General features: G+C 40.3%; 1 protein-coding gene across 2 annotated transcripts in view; it reads right to left on the reverse strand.

Annotated features, from left to right (window-relative positions):
- The window catches only part of ryk (receptor-like tyrosine kinase), a 44742-nt gene extending 27258 nt beyond the window's left edge, over positions 1–17484 (reverse strand). The window contains exons 1-3 of one of the 2 annotated variants that reach the window (XM_023339745.1): positions 16751–17484; positions 1419–1540; positions 1233–1332 (exon numbers count right to left, since the gene is read on the reverse strand). In XM_023339745.1, coding sequence (XP_023195513.1) covers positions 1233–1332; positions 1419–1540; positions 16751–16964 — 436 coding nt within the window. In that variant the 5' untranslated portion in view covers positions 16965–17484. The remainder of the gene's footprint in view (positions 1–1232; positions 1333–1418; positions 1541–16750) is intronic. The other variant, XM_023339744.1, reaches the window with a different exon arrangement.

Raw genomic sequence — 17484 nt, forward strand, 5'->3', positions numbered from 1 at the left:
TTGACAACTGATTACAGGGTTTCAGCAGAGCTTCATGACTCCAAGTCAAACATCTTAATGTTGTGATTCTGAACCATATCCCACTCTTTAGTCATGGCAGTGCTCTTAGACAAACCTCTGAGGAAGCCAACTCCCTTACCCCACACAGGGACTGCATCAGGATGAAAGGCTGTTGGCACGGAGCTGGACTCACTGCAGCCTTCAGCTTTTCTTCTTGCAACAAATGATTTTCCAGATGACTCAAATAATGGCAAGGAATTTTGCTTAATCTTTGTCCTTCCTGTAGCATTTCAGTCTGTCATTTCTGAGATACAGTAACAAACTGATGACCTGTTCACAGAGAACCAGACACCACCAAGCTCTGCACTGGTGGCAACAAGAGTTTGGTGTTTCAGTTTTCAGTGATCTCTCCATCATGAATACTTCTTCACTGAACCTTCTTCTTCCTCACCTGGTAATCTGCTCTTCCAGCTGAAATATTCTTAGCAGCAGTTTCCTAGACGTTTTCACCTGTGCTTTAATCCGCCTGAAATATTTCTCTTTGATCAATAGAAAAAGGTTAAAAGCTCAATATTTTTTCTACTAAAAGTAATATTTATCAGCCCCTTCAGGTTTTCACAATTCCACAATTGCAGAAATTTACCCAAAAATCAACAGATTCCCAAATTTCTTTTGTGCAAATGGTTAAAAGACATTGAGTTTAAGTAACTGCTAACTCCAACCTGCAGGTGGCAGTATTAGTTACTTCTGCTACACCAAGCCTTACTTGATGTCTAGTTAAATGCACTGTGGCAGGTTACAAAGATCAAACTATTCAAGTTCTTTAAAGAATAAAAATGTTTTGTGTGTGTGGAACTTGTCAGCTTATTCCCCCCGCCCCCCACGTTTTATTTCTTTTTGAAAATATAGCAAAGTTTCTTACAAGTATCTCTAAATAAACACCACAAAGTGAGTGATTTTGATTAAAAAAAAACACAAAACAATCCAATTCCTTAATTTTATAAATTTCTATTAAATAAATCTGTATTCATATAATAAATCAGAACAATTCTACAAAGTGCAAATTTTCATTATACAAACTGGAGCTGCAATGGTTTCAAAACAACATGAAATTGTTAAACTAAGTGAACAATGAGCATCCTGGTCATTCTTTTAAATTACGCAATTTCAAAGTGTTTTAAATGTGACAAACGCGGTGAGCAATACAACTAAAGATGGAACGTTTTATAGACCTGAGGGAACGCGGGGAACCTCCCCCTGACTGGAGATGTTGCTCCCTGGAGTCTTCAGGACAGAAGGGTTCTCCACGAAGAATCCAAGCTTGTAGTCGACCTTTAAATGACAAATTAATATCAACAAACATACTAATATTTAATGTGTATAGAGGTAGTTAGGGACATACGGATCTGAATCCTTACCTTTGACCTGGAATACCATGTGAAATAAAGGCTGTTAGTCTCAGTGGGCACAGGCATGTTGAAGGAGAGAGCGTAAAAATTCACCACGTCGTCTCGGACGTAGTAGAGCTCTGCATCCAGACCTGTGGACCAAACAAGTTACAGATGATTTAAACAGAGTGAAAGATAATATAAAAGATAGCTAGCAATCAAATTTTATTATTCTACATCAGGAGAGAGCAAGACCTCCAGCAGATAACAGGAAGGCTAAACAGATTCCAGTTTCACCCTTTTGCACTGTTGGCCTTCTGATGCTGAACCTGGATATGGAAATGTTTGCATCCTTTTCAAAAATCTGCCAAAATTATCTGTAAACTAATTTGTTTTTAGTCAAATATTGTGCATTTACTATATCATTAAACAGAACTAAAAAATAAAGTAGTTTTAATTTTTTTAATCCACTAAAAAATTATGTAATTTTTGTGGCCCACATCTACTTTGAACTTGACAGCTTCAACCCACTGTGACGAAAAGTTTGAACATGTCTGCTCTAGGAAACACACACACACACACAAACGCAAGCACGCGCGCACACGTCCCCCCGGCCCCCCCCCCCCACACACACACAGTAAACCTGTATTTAGAAATACATGTACAACTTTGTTCTAAAGAATGCTCTCTTCTTCATCTCTCCATTTGTCACAAAAAACGAAATGCTGAACATTTCTTATTTAGGATTTGCGACTACTATTTAAAAGTACAGTACAAAAAAAAAAAACTTCAACATGTGAGAGAAAGAAAGCAGTTTCTTTACTCATAAGAAGCAGGGCTAGTATAAAGCACAAGAAAGGAGACCATAGGTTAGGAAGGCAAACAAATCGGTATGATGCTGCTTTGTAATCAACATGAAAAGAGCCTTAAAGTGATTCATCTGAGGGTTTTTTTCCCTCTGCATCAAAGTCTAATGCGTAGTGATGAAATCCCCAATTCTGACCCGAGGCGGCAGCAGCAGCCGCAGCAGCAGCAGCAGCAGCAGCACTACGGCTCTTTGATGGTGACTTTCAGAACACGGACTTTAAAGAGAAGAATCAAAAACGGGCCAGGCCTCTCGCAGTCCCCTCTAGGCTTTCTCTGAGCGCCTGCTTCAAACCCATGTTTTCTCCTGGTGAAGACAAAGACATTTTTACAAATTTACTAAACTAAAGAGGAGACACGTGTTACATTAACCAGCACCTGACAAGCAAACACAGACACTTTGTTTCACTTAAATCATATTTTTTTCTGCTCGTTAGCGTTGTTTTTTTTTTAACAAAAATAGAAAGCTTAAATTTAATAAACAAGGACACTCGTTATTATTTAACGAGTTTAAAAAAAAACAACATTTCCTCCATCATCAGCACTAAATTAATATTAAAAACAAATTTACTTAAGTTATAGGGATTCAGGGGAGGAATAATTGCTGGGAGGAGTTCAAACTGTGTGTTTCACTCTTTAAATTTAAGAAAACGTATGAAAATCATTTGCTAAACAAGTACCGTAAGGTTTGATTACATTTTCTTTTACAGATTTGTCTTAGCTGGAAATCGTTAGACATGTTTCAGAAAAATATTCAGGAAAGATTCTTGCTTTTTTGATTTTGATGAGGCTGTTTGTATAAAAAGAAAGCTTAAACTTTTTTGTGTTCTTGCCATTGACAGGAATTTAAATATTTTCTATTTCTGTACTAGTTTTGTCTTTTTTTCCCCCTTTTTGCTTTTTCATGCCCTTTTCTTTTTCAGTATTGTGTGATTTTTCTTTTTTTTCTGATGAATATGAAAAGGTTAAAATTGATCTAAATAAATATTGATAATATTTTAGGACGATGGGTTAAAGATTGACATGCTGGTTTCGTGTCCGTCTTGCTCAAAACGTTCTCAACCAGGAAGCTGGACAGCACAACTTCAAACAGAGAAGGATGTTTCCCCCCCCGCACAGAAAATATCAATCTACATCCAAGTTTATATCTGAGCAGTTTTATCAATTATGGCAAGCTGACGAGTTTGAAAACAGGAATGAAAGGTGACGGACACAGCAGCAGGTCAGTGTGCACACAGGCTGAGAGCTGGGAATAAGAGGTTCCTGAGCTAAAGGAAGTGTAACCACTGCCGTCTGATCCCTGACTCACACGCACTGCTTTCTGCAATGACTGAATGAATATACAAAATGAATCTGTGACAGACCCGCTGTTTGATTACAGAGTTTGGTCAAAGCATCACAGCATTTATAAGAGCATCTTTGATCCTGACCGGCTTCTAAAATGGCCCGTGGGAAATGAGGTTTTGGATTCCAGGACATGTCATGCTTACAGTTCGTTTCAAGCCGGACATTTCCATTTCTCTCTGCAAGTGTCAAGTGATTTACAGCGGCAGCAAAGGATGAGGCCAAAAGAGAAGAAATGATGGGAAACTCCCCTCCTGACACACCTGGGTAACACTCAGGCTACCGAGGTGGAGGAATACAATCATTGTTTCAGCACCAGCGGTCCTTGAACCAACAAAAAAAAAAACCCAGCTGTTGTTGAAATTAGACAGTTCACAGCTAATTTAACACGTGAATCAAACACCGACCTGGAGACATACGGGTGAGAGAATTTCTCTCTGACATGATTTCTTTATATTATCATATTTTAGAGCTAACTGAACCCATAGCAGCTTTTCAAATTACACAAAATCTCCAGAAATTACATTTATGCAGCACAAGGACGTGCAAGCAAGCCGTCTGCTGTTTTATAGACATGTTGAAACATGACGTCATGCATGCAAGAGCCCGCGCCCCAACTCCCTGCTGGAGGGGGAAAAAAACAGCTAGACAACAATTACTACCATTGAGTTTAGCTGTGAAGTTATCAGCATAAACCTTAAATGTATGTATGATATATATAAAAAAGGAATGTATCACTTTGCTACTAATTGTCAACACTAAGACAAAGAAATAACAAGGTCCAAGGGTATCTCATTTCACAGTTAAATAAAAATATATATTTTTTAAATAGCAAGGGAAGTAGGTCAGTGGTGCTAGCTTGACTTTGACAACCTTAACATGTAGCTGCGCTGTGGAATTCAGTGGTTTGGTTCAAATAAAAAACAAAACAAAAGGCGACCCAAATTAGCTAATCAATCATCGCTGTGTTCAGATGATTACTTATTAATCGACTGATTACAGGCGATTATTAATAGTCAATAAATATCAAGCCTGAAAACCTAATGCTGTAATGGACTGACTGTTCTTTGTGTGGAAAATGTCTGCTTGTTTTTTGATGATGATTCCTGTCAGATTTGTAATCTTTGCTCTGTCAGCTAATGGACCTGTTGTCAACAGCATAGAGAAAGCCAAACAAAAATGCATAATATAAAGTTTTGTTAATCTAATTATTACAAATAGACTAGCAGGCAGATTACCCTGTTCAGGAAGGAAAGAAAGCAAGGTGCAGATGTTCACAAGACTGAAACAAGCGCAGCGCAATGCATGTCCACCTGGCTCCGCCCTGCTCTGCTCCTCTCAATCACACATCCCTGATAATTTACACCTTTGGTTACAGCAAGTGCCAAAATGGAGCTTGAAGACGTTAAACAAAAGCTAAGAACAGGAGAAGTCACACTCAAATTATGGCGGGTTTACTTCGAGCTTAGCCCTATAATTTATGTTGCATCAGGCTTGGTTGGATTTGTTAGCTCTCAGTATTAAAGTGGGTAACAGAGATCTTATTGTCATAGTTAGACTGGTCTACTTGTATCCTGATCAGACTAACCATGCCACATTAGATCTAAGTATAACTAGGTACTGGGTTTAACTTCAGACAATATATTTGAAAACTGCCAAGTGTAATCAGACTTATGCTTTCAACCACTATCCAGCTTCACAGCAGTTTGCTAAAGGGCACATCAACTTCTCTTTCAAGTGTTGGCAAGGAGAAATAATGACTCATTTCTCTTTCAGGTTCAGAAATTAAAAGCTGAACTTGATACCCCGGTGGTGAACCTCGTCACGAGTAAAAAATGGAGTGAAGCAAACAGGGATGCCTTATAAAGACGGCTTTAGAACCCAACAAGAGACCAATCAGTGCTAGGAAACACAGCTTTCTGTGGCATTTCGGTCTGCATGTTCTGCTGCCTGACAGGCTGTGGATGATGTTGAAAGGGGAGAACAAAAGACGGCAGTGGTCAGGTGGTCAGGTCCGGGACAGATACAACAAAGAGCTAGTTGTGCGCAGAGCCGACACGCCACCTCTAAAAGCCTCCGTCGCTCAGTGTTCGGGAGGTTTCCATCAGGCTAGAAAGCCACAATAACTGGGGAGGCAGAAAACGATCCGCCTGAGGCTCAAACAAACCTATAGCAGCAGTCGGCAGGAGGAAAGGAAGCCAAAGATACAAGTTTGAGAGAGTGAAGAGAGTGAATGCATGAAAACTATCCTGATATGACAATGGAACAAGACGGATGTCCTCACTGTTGCATTTCTACCCTAATCCCAATGAAGGGTTATATGGATCCTAGATAGGATGCATTTGATGAGAAAGTGGTGATCTTAGAAACTTTGACAAGAACATCTCTGTGATTCAGTCAGCATCACTAACGGTGCAACATCCGGCTGTAAATATCATGGACTACTTTGTTAGGTTCACATTTTACAACCTAATGAATAAATTTTTTATTTTTGTAAACAATTCTAGTATTTTTCACGTAACAATGATGTTCACAGCAGGGTCTGACGATATGTCTGCAAAACCTACCACAATATAAGCATCTCATACCAGTCGATCATCCCACCCGTACTTTCAACTTGGCATCTCTTGCCTGCATTGGAAAACGTCTGGACATCACCGCTTTGTGGCAAACCAGATGCAACCATCTAAATCAACAAGCAGAACCGAGTCCAGTCCCCTCTGACCAAAGCCTAATGCTAAGTATTTACAGAAACCCTGCAACAGCAGCACCAGATGCTACCAAAAGGGTCCCATTTAAAAGCATCTTACTGCCAGAGGAAACACACACATTCAGTCCCAATCTCTGTGGTTTCCTTTGAGTCACTTCAAAGAGGCCGTGCATCAATTTTCTTCTCTTGTTCGTCACGCGCCTCAAGGGAATAAAACAAGAGAGCCTGAGTGCCGCAGTTCGCCGATGTCCCACTACAGCGGCCGCATTCGTGTTCACACGTTTCTCGAGGGAGCGCCCCAGTTCATTACATAAATATGAACTGGTTTCCTATAAAAAAAATTTATTTAAAAAACTCTTGTTGCCCGTTTGTGTCAACACGGATGTATCTTTAGGCGACGTCTCAAATACACCAACCCTGCTCGGGTATTTTTGGAACAGGTTTCTCGTTTTGAAACGGTGGAGTGTTCGCTGAAGAACAAACACACTCTGTTTGATTTTTTTTATAGTTTAAAAGGAAATGCATTTCCTTATAAAATGTACTGTCTATTAAATAAAAGCTACAAAAATAAGTTTCTTGTATCTCGTTTAACTGCTTAGACAGTATTTCCACAGCCTAAACTTGAACAGGAGAAACATTTCAAGATAATTTGACGTGAAAAATGGAGAAAGGACAACATGGTTGGGATCCAGAATGCCAACAACACACACACACACACACTCACGCACACAAAAAGGGTTTCAGTTTTACAGAACCTCATGTAAGCGGGAGCAGCTCAGACAAAAGATGTGAAAGCAGGAGCTCCTCCGATCGGCCAGAGGATTCTTGAAGAGTGGCATGAAGGAAATGAATGCTGCTGCCAATCATGCCTCTTTTTCAAAGCCTGGGCTTTGCCTTTCAGCCTCTGGAGGAGGGGAGAGAGAGAGAAAGAAAGAAAGAGAGAGAGAGAGGACCCAACATGCCCTGAGTTGTTCAAAATGCGGACAGTTTGATTCAGAGTATTTCTGAATCTGAGAACTAAACCAAAAGGCTCAAGCATGAAGCACATGGTGCAACACACGATGGTAAGAAACAGCATTCCGATGATTAAACACACTGTTTAGTCACCATTAAAGGGGCAGTATTATGTAAAATCAACTTTTTGATTACATCATTTGTAATGTTATTCTCTCATCAAAAACATACATGGAGTGTTGCTTTGATTATTTCATTCATGTTTGAGAAATCCTTTAATCTCCCATTGCAACCATCCAGCTGTCCAAAACATCTGGTTGGACCTTCGAGGACAAAGCTTCCCCTGCAGTTTCCAGGCTTCCGCCTCACAGAGCAGCCCTCCCCTGCGACTCAACCACTCAGCTTCTTCAGACTAGCCAGTTGCAAGTAGCAAACACCTGGTGGAACTGCTGAGCTCATTACAGCAGCTACTTCTCAGTGCAATCCTGATTAAAAACACAGTTAAAGAGTTAGTAGAGGAGCCAAGTTGTGATGCCTTCCTCATGGCTGGGTTTCAAAAAGAGCAAGAGCTTATTAAAGAGACAGAGGCCCAATTTCAAGGCATTAAACACAGTCATATAGATCAATGGATCATGATGTCTCTTTGAACAAAATGACCCTTAAAAAAACATATTAATCATCAGCATGGAAATTATCAAGCTCATTTTATTTTATCATGTGATTAGTTGATTCATTACTTATTGAGACAGGCTGAGCTGCAGGCTTAACTTCTAAAGAAGAGAGAAGTTAAACCAAACCTGGGGGGGGGGAAAATCCCCAATCTTTGACTTCAAAAATAAATTTGTACAAAATCACGATAAACTATGTCAGTGCAATCTCAGAAACGCCATTAAAATCCTAACAGTCTGAGTGAGTTAAGACAAGAACTGATGTGGGAGATGAAGAGTAGAAAAGAACGTGAATCCAACACGAGCTTCAGGTTCATTACACGTTAGTCACATGGAAAAGCTATTAAGGGATGCCGCCGGTCCGTCAGCCCCGGACCAGGGCTCAGCTGAGGTAGGATGTTTTCCTTACCGAACCCTGGGGAGTCGGGCTGTTTGGGAAAGTTATCATCTGCTCCAAAAGCAGAAAATTTATGCGAAGACTGCATCAACCAGAGATGCTTAGAGAAGTGCCTCAGTGTTTCGCTCTCTGCACAGAGAAAATATGAACGAGCAGGAGGGGAGTAAATGTAAAACTGACTCAAAGTTTCACCAGTCAGTAAAACATAAAAAAATGTAGAGAAACATAAATGTTCTTCTGGACTGTAGCTACAATGGAGAGGAGAGCTGAAACCCAATGTTAAACAGGAGTGAGATCCAACACTAATGATTCTGATTTAAGCAACAGAAAACTAATAAATTGTATATGCTGATCACCAAAATACATTATAGACCTGCTGTTGTTGTTGTATCAACCTTCCAGACCTCTCAGGTCTTCTGGTTCTGCTCTCCATCCACAGAACCAGAACCAAACATGGAGAAGCAGCATTCAGTTTTTTATGCACCACAAATCTGGAACAAACCTCCAGAAAACTGCAAAACTGCTGAAACACTGAGTTCCTTTAAATCAAGGCTAAAAACAAAATCAGTTTAGAGTTGATACTGGAATACTGATCAATATATTTGATGTGTATTCACTTGATGATGGCATTTTACAAAATGTAATGTTTGTGGCTTGTTTGATAATTGGTGGCTGTATGATGTTTTTATGGTGGAAAGCACTTTGAACTGCCTTGTTGCTGAAATGTGTGACAGACAACCAAGAAAACAGGTTTGAATTGATGCTTTAACCAATGTAATCATGTTTATTTAGTATCTGCAGACTGTTAGATTCTAACAGTGAGTTTCAACCTCTCCATCACTTTCATGGTGTTGATCGCTACAGTGGAACCCCAAGCTGCTTTGGACCAGGTCAGATTTCCATCAGTTACCATAGAAACAGATATGTAATATCCTGAGCTGAATCTGAAGTCCCTGAAATCAGTGCACTGTTTTCATATGACTGTCTGAAATATTTCAGGAAAACTCAATTGTTTTACAGTTGCACCAATCAGGCGTTGTCGTGGCTGACACCGGCTTCTTGTTTGCTTTCAAGTCTGACCTGCCAAATTCAAATTTGCGTCATTTCAGTGTTCTATCCTAGCTAAATAATGCATAGTATATTTTCTGTAACATTTCATTTAACTAATAAAAGTAATAAAACAAGTTTCTGTTCAGATAGAATTCCATCTCCACACATTACACCTTACCAAAAAGAATCAATTTTGACTTAGTTTGTTGAGGTTTTGAGCAGGGTTGAAATGATTATTGAAATTAATAGTGATTAATTGATAACAGAAACAGCCACCAACTACTTTAGTCATCAATTAACTGTTATGTGGAGCATACAGACTCAAAAATATACATTTGTTGATAGAATAACACACTCAGGTGAGTAATTAAGCCAAAACTGGACAAAAAAATATATACACTTTAAATAAAAATAAATAAATCAATTAAGCACCTTTTGCTATGCATTAATTAATCCAAAAAATAAACAGATTAGTAAACAGTATTTTTCTTTTAGCTGTAGATGCATCCTTTGCTGCAAATGATCAAGCGTTCACTAAAAGGAATGTTATGTAATTCCATTTTAGGCAATAACATACATTTTTGACTTCTTATTTATAAAAGTAATTGAATTATTGGCTTATTTGCATCTTTTAATGCATCTCTAATATTGTGTAAAAAAAAGGCTTAAGCGTTTAACTGAAAAAGCTACACAATGTGCCAATTTTTTAGCAGCTCAATTGATAGAATGATGTTTGTGCTGATATTCTGTTCACTGTAGCCAAACTTTCTGGCCGTATTTTCAAATGACATAATTTAAGACGTCGTTTGGTTTCATATGTAACTTTGCAAACCTGAACTGAGGTAGAGTATCATTTTTAGAAAGAGTATGCTCCTTGCATCTTATAACGGCCACGATTTACTCAGTCTTTTCCTAGTTGGAGTATCAAAGTTTGATGCAGTATTGACTTGAGTCACCAGATGTTCCTTTTATTACATCTGAATATGTTAAAGCATAAATACTGGATGATGGCGCATTTCCCTTTCACAATGGCTGTTCAGTCTGGTGTTGAATGAGTTGAAGCATCAAAGCAAATTAAATATAGTCACAAGCAAACCAGTCCTTCTGTTTGATGCTTAGCAGCTCTGAATAACTGCTGCTATTCAGAAAGCTGCTATTCAGATTACTGAATAACACAAGACTATTGTCTTGTAACTATTGTGTCACAAGACTATGGGAACACCATAGTCTTGTGACACCATGTACTTTCACTTGCTGATAAATCCATTAAATAGAAGAAGGTATCGCTGTTGACCCACGAACAAATGCTAACGCGGTTATAGGTTGATGACAAAACTCATTTTTGACGGAACTCTGGCAAAAGTAGAAAGCCTTCTTCTGATTTCGCTGCTTCAGTTTCTGTGTTAATGTGTAAGGAGCCACTCCCACACAGTTTAAACCCTATAACAACAGCTAAGGAGCAATGCATACACAGACTTAGACTTGGCCTCCAAGAAGAGAAAAACCTCATGCCATTACATGCAAAGAAGATAAATAAAAAAAAACAAAAAAACAATCAAACATCCAGAGTAATTCACAGCTTTGGCACTTTTTGTCTTTTTGAAACCATAGATGGCTGAAATGATCGATATGGCCGATGATTATACACACTGCACCACAGATATGAATAACAGCGTACACAGCTGTGCTAAAACAGACGACCACGTCATAAACTATTTTGTTCCTGAGGCTTCAAAGTGTAGGATTTGGAGGTTGTATGTTGTTTGTGTTGTGTATGGTTTTTCCCCCTGCTATTTTTACGCAAACATCAAACAAGCCTCAAAGCCATTTTGTTCCTTCTCTTTAGTGGAAATTTAAAAACCTTTTTAATGAAGTGTGAATTACTCTGCTACATATAGTCGTCTGGTAATCGGGGTGAGTTTATAGCCAGCAAAAATGCCTGAAGAGAAGAGCAGGAAGAAATAATAAATAAAAAAAACTTGCACAAAGATGATTTCATTTCAGACTGAAAAGTCACTGAACTGACTGGACTTACACAGAAGGCTGAAAATGACCCTTATCTCTTTGTATTTTTATGCATAAAATAAGCTTAAGCGGTTAAATGAAAAATTTGCGTTGATTTTTTTCTATCCGATTATCGATTACTAAAATAATCCTTGGTTGCAGACGTAGATTAGAATGATCTTTTCAGAAACCACAATCTGTAGAATGTGATAATAGGGGCCTGCCCATAGCATTGCATAGGGATAGAATCCCTATGCAATGCTATGGGCAGGCCCCTATTGTTCTACACCTCAAAATAACTGCCCCTTCCTACTACCGTTAATGCGGCTCGTACCGCTGCGTGGCCCCTCACAATATATATATCAAAACGTGAGGCTCAATCCTGTGAGGGGAGCTATTACTTTTGTTGGCATTTCGAGTAACTGTGGCGACATAATTAACAAAAAACGAGCCAAATTTAACTCAAAACAAAAGTCTAACTGACACAAAACAGTGTCAGTTAGACTCAAAATAGACAGAATTTAGTCTGCCTCTCTGAGCTGCTCTTTAGAACCACAGTGATGGCAGAACGTCAGAACTACAGACATGGTGGAACAGCTGCTATAAACTCATTGCATCTCTGAATGGTGCTGTTTATGTTATATCTTATATGCATATCATCTAGTGGTGGCAAAAGCAACAAAATGCTACTATGCTCTGGACATGATGACATGCTTTGATTAAATTAATAAATGTGATTCCAGTACCAAAAAATTAACTTTATACCAGATGAGTCTCTCTAACATGAGAATGTGAACCTGTACTGGGCTGATTCTGTGCCTTCAAATAATTTTAACAATACTCCTGGAAAAGATTCATAACTTATAACTCTGAAACAGGAACAGGTCTGAAAAACAGCCTGTGTGCTACACTCAAGAGAGAGATTCATTTGATGCATCAAAGAGTGATGTCATCACTGCTGATGTCATTGTTACCAGTAGAACTGAACATTCTACTGATGCATTAACATCAAACATGTTTTGAGCGTCAGGCGAGTCTGGTTTATATTCAAAGTCTATGTGAAGCGTTGGATGCGCTAGATTTGTCAAACACTCCAAACGGTTCAAATCGCGCCGCGCTAGAGGCTTGAAGCACGACGCAACGGCCCTCGATGAGCCTCCACATAGACTTTGAATGCAAACCAGCTGCGCCTGATGCTCAAAACGTATTTGGTGTGAACGCACCATTATATGTCCAGTGTCATATTAGGTTAGTGCTTCTCAATTCCAGTCCTTAAACCCCCTGCTCTGCATGTTTTAGGTGTGTCTCTGTTTCAGAACAGCTGTTCCAGAACAGCATGACCTCTTCTGCAGTCATCAAGTACTGCAGTAGCATGTTAATCACCCACAGATTCAATCCAGGTGTGTGGCAGAAGGGGAACACCTAAAACATGAAGGGCAGGGGGGCCTGAGGACCAGAATTGAGAAACACTGCATTAGTTCCATCATATTAGGACCAGGCTTTGGTCCTAATATGATGGACTCATTGTTTTGGGTCAGGGGTAACATTTAGAGGTAAGATGCTAATTAAGTTTTAGTTAGGGTTAGGAATAGACTAATATTGTTTGGGGTTAGGGAAAATGTGTGGATTAGGCAAAATCGCAGCTACTAAAATGAAGGAAATCAATGCAAAGTTCTAATATGGGTCGAAATAGTTTTGACAAACCTGTACAGCATTTTGTTTTCTAAATCAGTATAAACAATGATGATATAATATTAGGGTGTTTTTCTGCCAATTGTGTAGCTGCAGTGTACTAGTAGTCTAATGCGTTGAATGTGCTGAGACACATTCAACGCATTAGAAACCAATCAGAACCAAAGGTTTGCCTTTTGATTCTGATTGGATGTTTCTGGATAGTAGCAGAGCTAGATGCATTTTCGCAGATTCTCTGTTTCATATTCTACTGTCAGACACTTTTAACAAATATTCATCCATCCATCATCTAACACACTTATCCTTGCGCACACACATTCACACCTTAGGACAATTTAGAGAGATCAATTAATCAAGCAATTAATGCCGAGTGTTAGCAAAACCTAGGTTTGGATAGTGACCTAGGTTAGTGCCACTAGGTTAGTGCCACCTGGGTGTGGGTCGGCGTAAAGGCCGAGCCGGGCATAGATTGGCCTTCATGCCAACGCCAACATGAAGCCCCTTCATGCAACCAGTGGAGGTTGGTCGCATGGACGTCTCTCTTTCCTCTGACCTCCATGTTTGTGTGGAGGTTTGGCTTTGTGTGGACTCCTCTGATTGCAACCTGGGTGTGGGTCGGTGCAAAGGCCGAGCCACGCTATGCACGGAGACCCCTGGTTGATTGGAGGTCTGTATTTCGTTAGACCTCCCTGATAGATTGGAGGTCTGTCTTTCCTCGTACCTCCCTGGTTGATGGGAGGTCTGTATTTCGTTAGACCTCCCTGATAGATTGGAGGTCTGTCTTTCCTCGTACCTCCCTGGTTGATGGGAGGTCTGTCTTTCGTTAGACCTCCCTGATAGATTGGAGGTCTGTCTTTCCTCGTACCTCCCTGGTTGATGGGAGGTCTGTCTTTCCTTGAACTCCTCTGTTCGTAGGGAGCCTTCTATTTTCAGGGGAGCCTCTGGTTGGGTGGAGACTCTAGGATGGTTGTTTTCCAGAGCAAGTTTTAACTTCACCTTCAGGTCTGCAACCTGACCCTGCAGAGATTTCACTGTTTCCTCCTGTTCTTTGAATTTGGAAGCTTGCTCTGTGTGACTTTTGAGCTGCTCCTCATATTTAAGTCTCACTCTATATTCTTCAACCATGACTTCTATCAGACCTTTATTGCGGGAGGCGTATTTTTCAGCCTCCCTCTTGAAGTAGTCCAACTGTTGAAGAATGCTCTTGTCGGCTGTAACTTTGGTAGAGCAAGAAACCTTTGATACGTGGATCTCTGGCACGTTTCTTTCATGTTCGCGTTTGACTCGCAGGTGATGTTCTTTTACTACCATTTTTTGCAGTTTTTGAATCTCCTCCTGCTGTGATTTGACTTCAGCCTGGCATGCAATCCTTCGTTCTCTTTCCTCATGGAGATCAAAAATCTTACCCTGCAGTTGTTTTTTAAGATCGTCTACCTGCTTTGTGAGATCGATGACGTGTTGGCTTTTCTCTTCCACGACTTCCACTGAGGGGGTAATCTCGAAGCCAGCAGAGGGAGTTGTTTCCTGCTCGACTTCCAATGATGTTGGATTCTCTAAGTCGCCGGAAGGACTTGATTCCCCCTGGATCTCTGTTGATCCGTCTTCCGGCTCAATGGGGCTGTCTGTGTCTTCCTCGAAAGGGAAAATGACAGCGTCGTAGTCGACTTGGATGTTCAGGTCCATAATGTCGACCCATGAAAGCTCAGGTGGAAAAGCTTCATGTTCACAAGCAATCTGTTGTTGCTTCATGTCGATGTTCTGGTAAATTCTTGCTTCTCTGAAAGGCGTGTAATATCTGGAATCGATATCCCGCTTGCTTCGATTAATTTCGAACTTGCTCTGAAGAGTGATCTGTCGCGATAGAACTGAGGAACAGGTCTGAGAAAACGCTGTCTGCGAGCTACATTCAAGAGAGAGATTCCTTTGTGGTATCATAGAGTGTCGTCATAACCGCTGATGTCATTGATACCATTGGAACTGAACATTCTATCAACCTTATTCCTGGGAGGTTTACTGGGGAAACGATTAAGGGTCTTACTTCCGTCGCCCACCAGAAGTAAAAGTATTTCATTGTAATTTGGAGGGTTTATGGCTAATCTATATTCATGATAGAAGTTACATCTCTGTTTTCAGTTATTGTACAATATTTAGTAAACTTGTTTATGGACACCGTCTGCTATCAGAGAGCTATTCAGTACAGAGGATTGTAATTATGAGCTTAATCACGGGGAGCAACAGTGACACCGCGTTAAGTTTTGTAACGGAATTTCAAAATAAAAGCCTAAATATTCCTCTCAGGGTAGTGCTAACTAATATTAGCATTTACTATCTTTTTTCTCTCAGGTTATTGCACTGCCCTGCTGCACAAGACAGTAAATTAACCTTAGCACAAACCTTTGCATTTCACTGCCCCCATTAGCATTAGCCTTTTCCCTAAAAGAAGCTTTTAGCTATTTTTCTTATTTATTAGCCATGCTTAGTACATTGAATGGAGTGATGCTCCACATGCTACTGACAGCATTTTGGCTAATGTTAGCAGTTTGGCTCATTTTAACTTGTACACTAATTTCAACATACTGAATGGCATAAGTCCATGTTACTCAACATGCTTGTCAATCTCCACATGCTATTGAGTACATTGTAGCTTACTTTAGCATTGATGCTAATTTGTAGCATCAGAACGCCCACGAAGTGTGCCAACCGACAGGCACACTTTGGCAGGCCTCGTTTAAATTTCTTCAGAAATTTTCTAGTTATTCAATTAATCATCAGAATAATCTACAGAACAATCAACTACTGAAATAATAGTTCCGTTCAGGCTTGTATTTAAGGAGCAAATCTTGATTTCTACGGGCAAAAGACTAAACCATAATTACATTACATTTCTTTCTAATTATTATCACGTATGACTTCATAAGAAAATAAGATATTGTCATACAAGCACAAATTCAACGCATTTTATTCCAATTATATGTCAAACAAACCACAAGGTTGCGCAAAACTGAGAAGAAGGTAGGACAAGTACACAGTTTTAACAAATAATCAGAGAAGTGTAGCTCTGTACTTAGCCAAGCTGAGCCAATATTTTGAATAAAACAATTACAGCCGAAAGTCTCGGGGGTTCTTTTTTCTGCCAGCTTATATGCCATAGAGTCTGAAGTTTTTGCTGATTCTTCCAGCTGAAGCTCAGTCGTTCTGGATGAAAAGACTTGCCCAAGAGTCCCAACTGGATTTAGGACTTTGAGAGGGTAATCGCTAATACGTGATTATGCTTTGATCTAAAGAAAAATGGGATTGTAGCTTCGGCTGTAGTGCTGGAAGGTGAACTTCTCCCACTTTCTCAAGTTCTGTGCTTTACTCTGTATTTAGCTCTATTAAGTCTGACCCAGCTGGAGAACAACAACCCCACAGCATGACACAGCCATCACTATGCTTCACCGTGTGGATGCTATGTGTTGTGTTATTTGGGCAATTGCTCGCAATGTGTTTTATTCATTGGTATCAAAATAAAATGTTATTTTTCTCATTTCCCCCTCACCTTAGTTACCTGCAGTTTTTGCTGTGTTTATCTGATCACATCCCAATAAGAGGCGCCAACGTCTAAGTATGAATACCTTAAACAGAAACACAGGCAGACTGGGATACATTCACAGCTGACTTTATACCAAGGCCTACTTACCTAGAAACTTCTTCACCTCCTCCACGCTCATGTAAATGTTGACACGAGGGTTGTTGTTGTTGATGTGGACGCCAGAGGGAATGCTGTGGCTGGCGAGGCAGCCGGCGCCTTCCAGCAGCAGCAGGAAGAAGAAGCCCCCGAGCCTCCACGGCACCGAGTGAGGCCAGCCCCGGCTCTCAGACGGGCTGCCAGCGCTCACAGTCAACCCCAACATAGCAGTGGTCGTCTGGCTCGCTGTTGTGTTCCCTCCTCCACCGTCGATAGTTTCTTTCTCATCCGTCCGTGAAGTTAATCCGTGGAGGAAACATTACGAGTTAAACTACGCCGCAGCGTCACTAATTACTGTAGCTATTTTAACCACAAATCTGTTGTTTTTTGTTTTTTTTTTTAAGTCTTTTCTTTCGTGCTGAAACAGGCTAAGTTAGCCAGAGGAAGCTAACTTGAGTTCAGTTGTGCTAACCCTCGGCGGTCAGACTGTCGTTCACCGTGCTCGCGCTCAGATTTACGACGTTTTCCAGCCGAATCAGAGAAGTGCTGGATATCGTCACATTGATGCACATGGATTTGTGCGGTTAAAAACGAAACAAGGGTGGAAAAAAAGTACCCGAAAGCAGTAGAGTCGCTAATACATGAAACCTTCTCCCTCCTTGGTATGTCCTCCCGTTGCTTTTTCCTCACTGTCTCAGTTTTCACTCGGAGCAGGGAGGAGGGGGGCCGCGGAGAGCTCGCTGCTC

Source organism: Xiphophorus maculatus, chromosome 9 (assembly GCF_002775205.1).
Source record: "Xiphophorus maculatus strain JP 163 A chromosome 9, X_maculatus-5.0-male, whole genome shotgun sequence".
Taxonomy (NCBI): domain Eukaryota; kingdom Metazoa; phylum Chordata; class Actinopteri; order Cyprinodontiformes; family Poeciliidae; genus Xiphophorus; species Xiphophorus maculatus.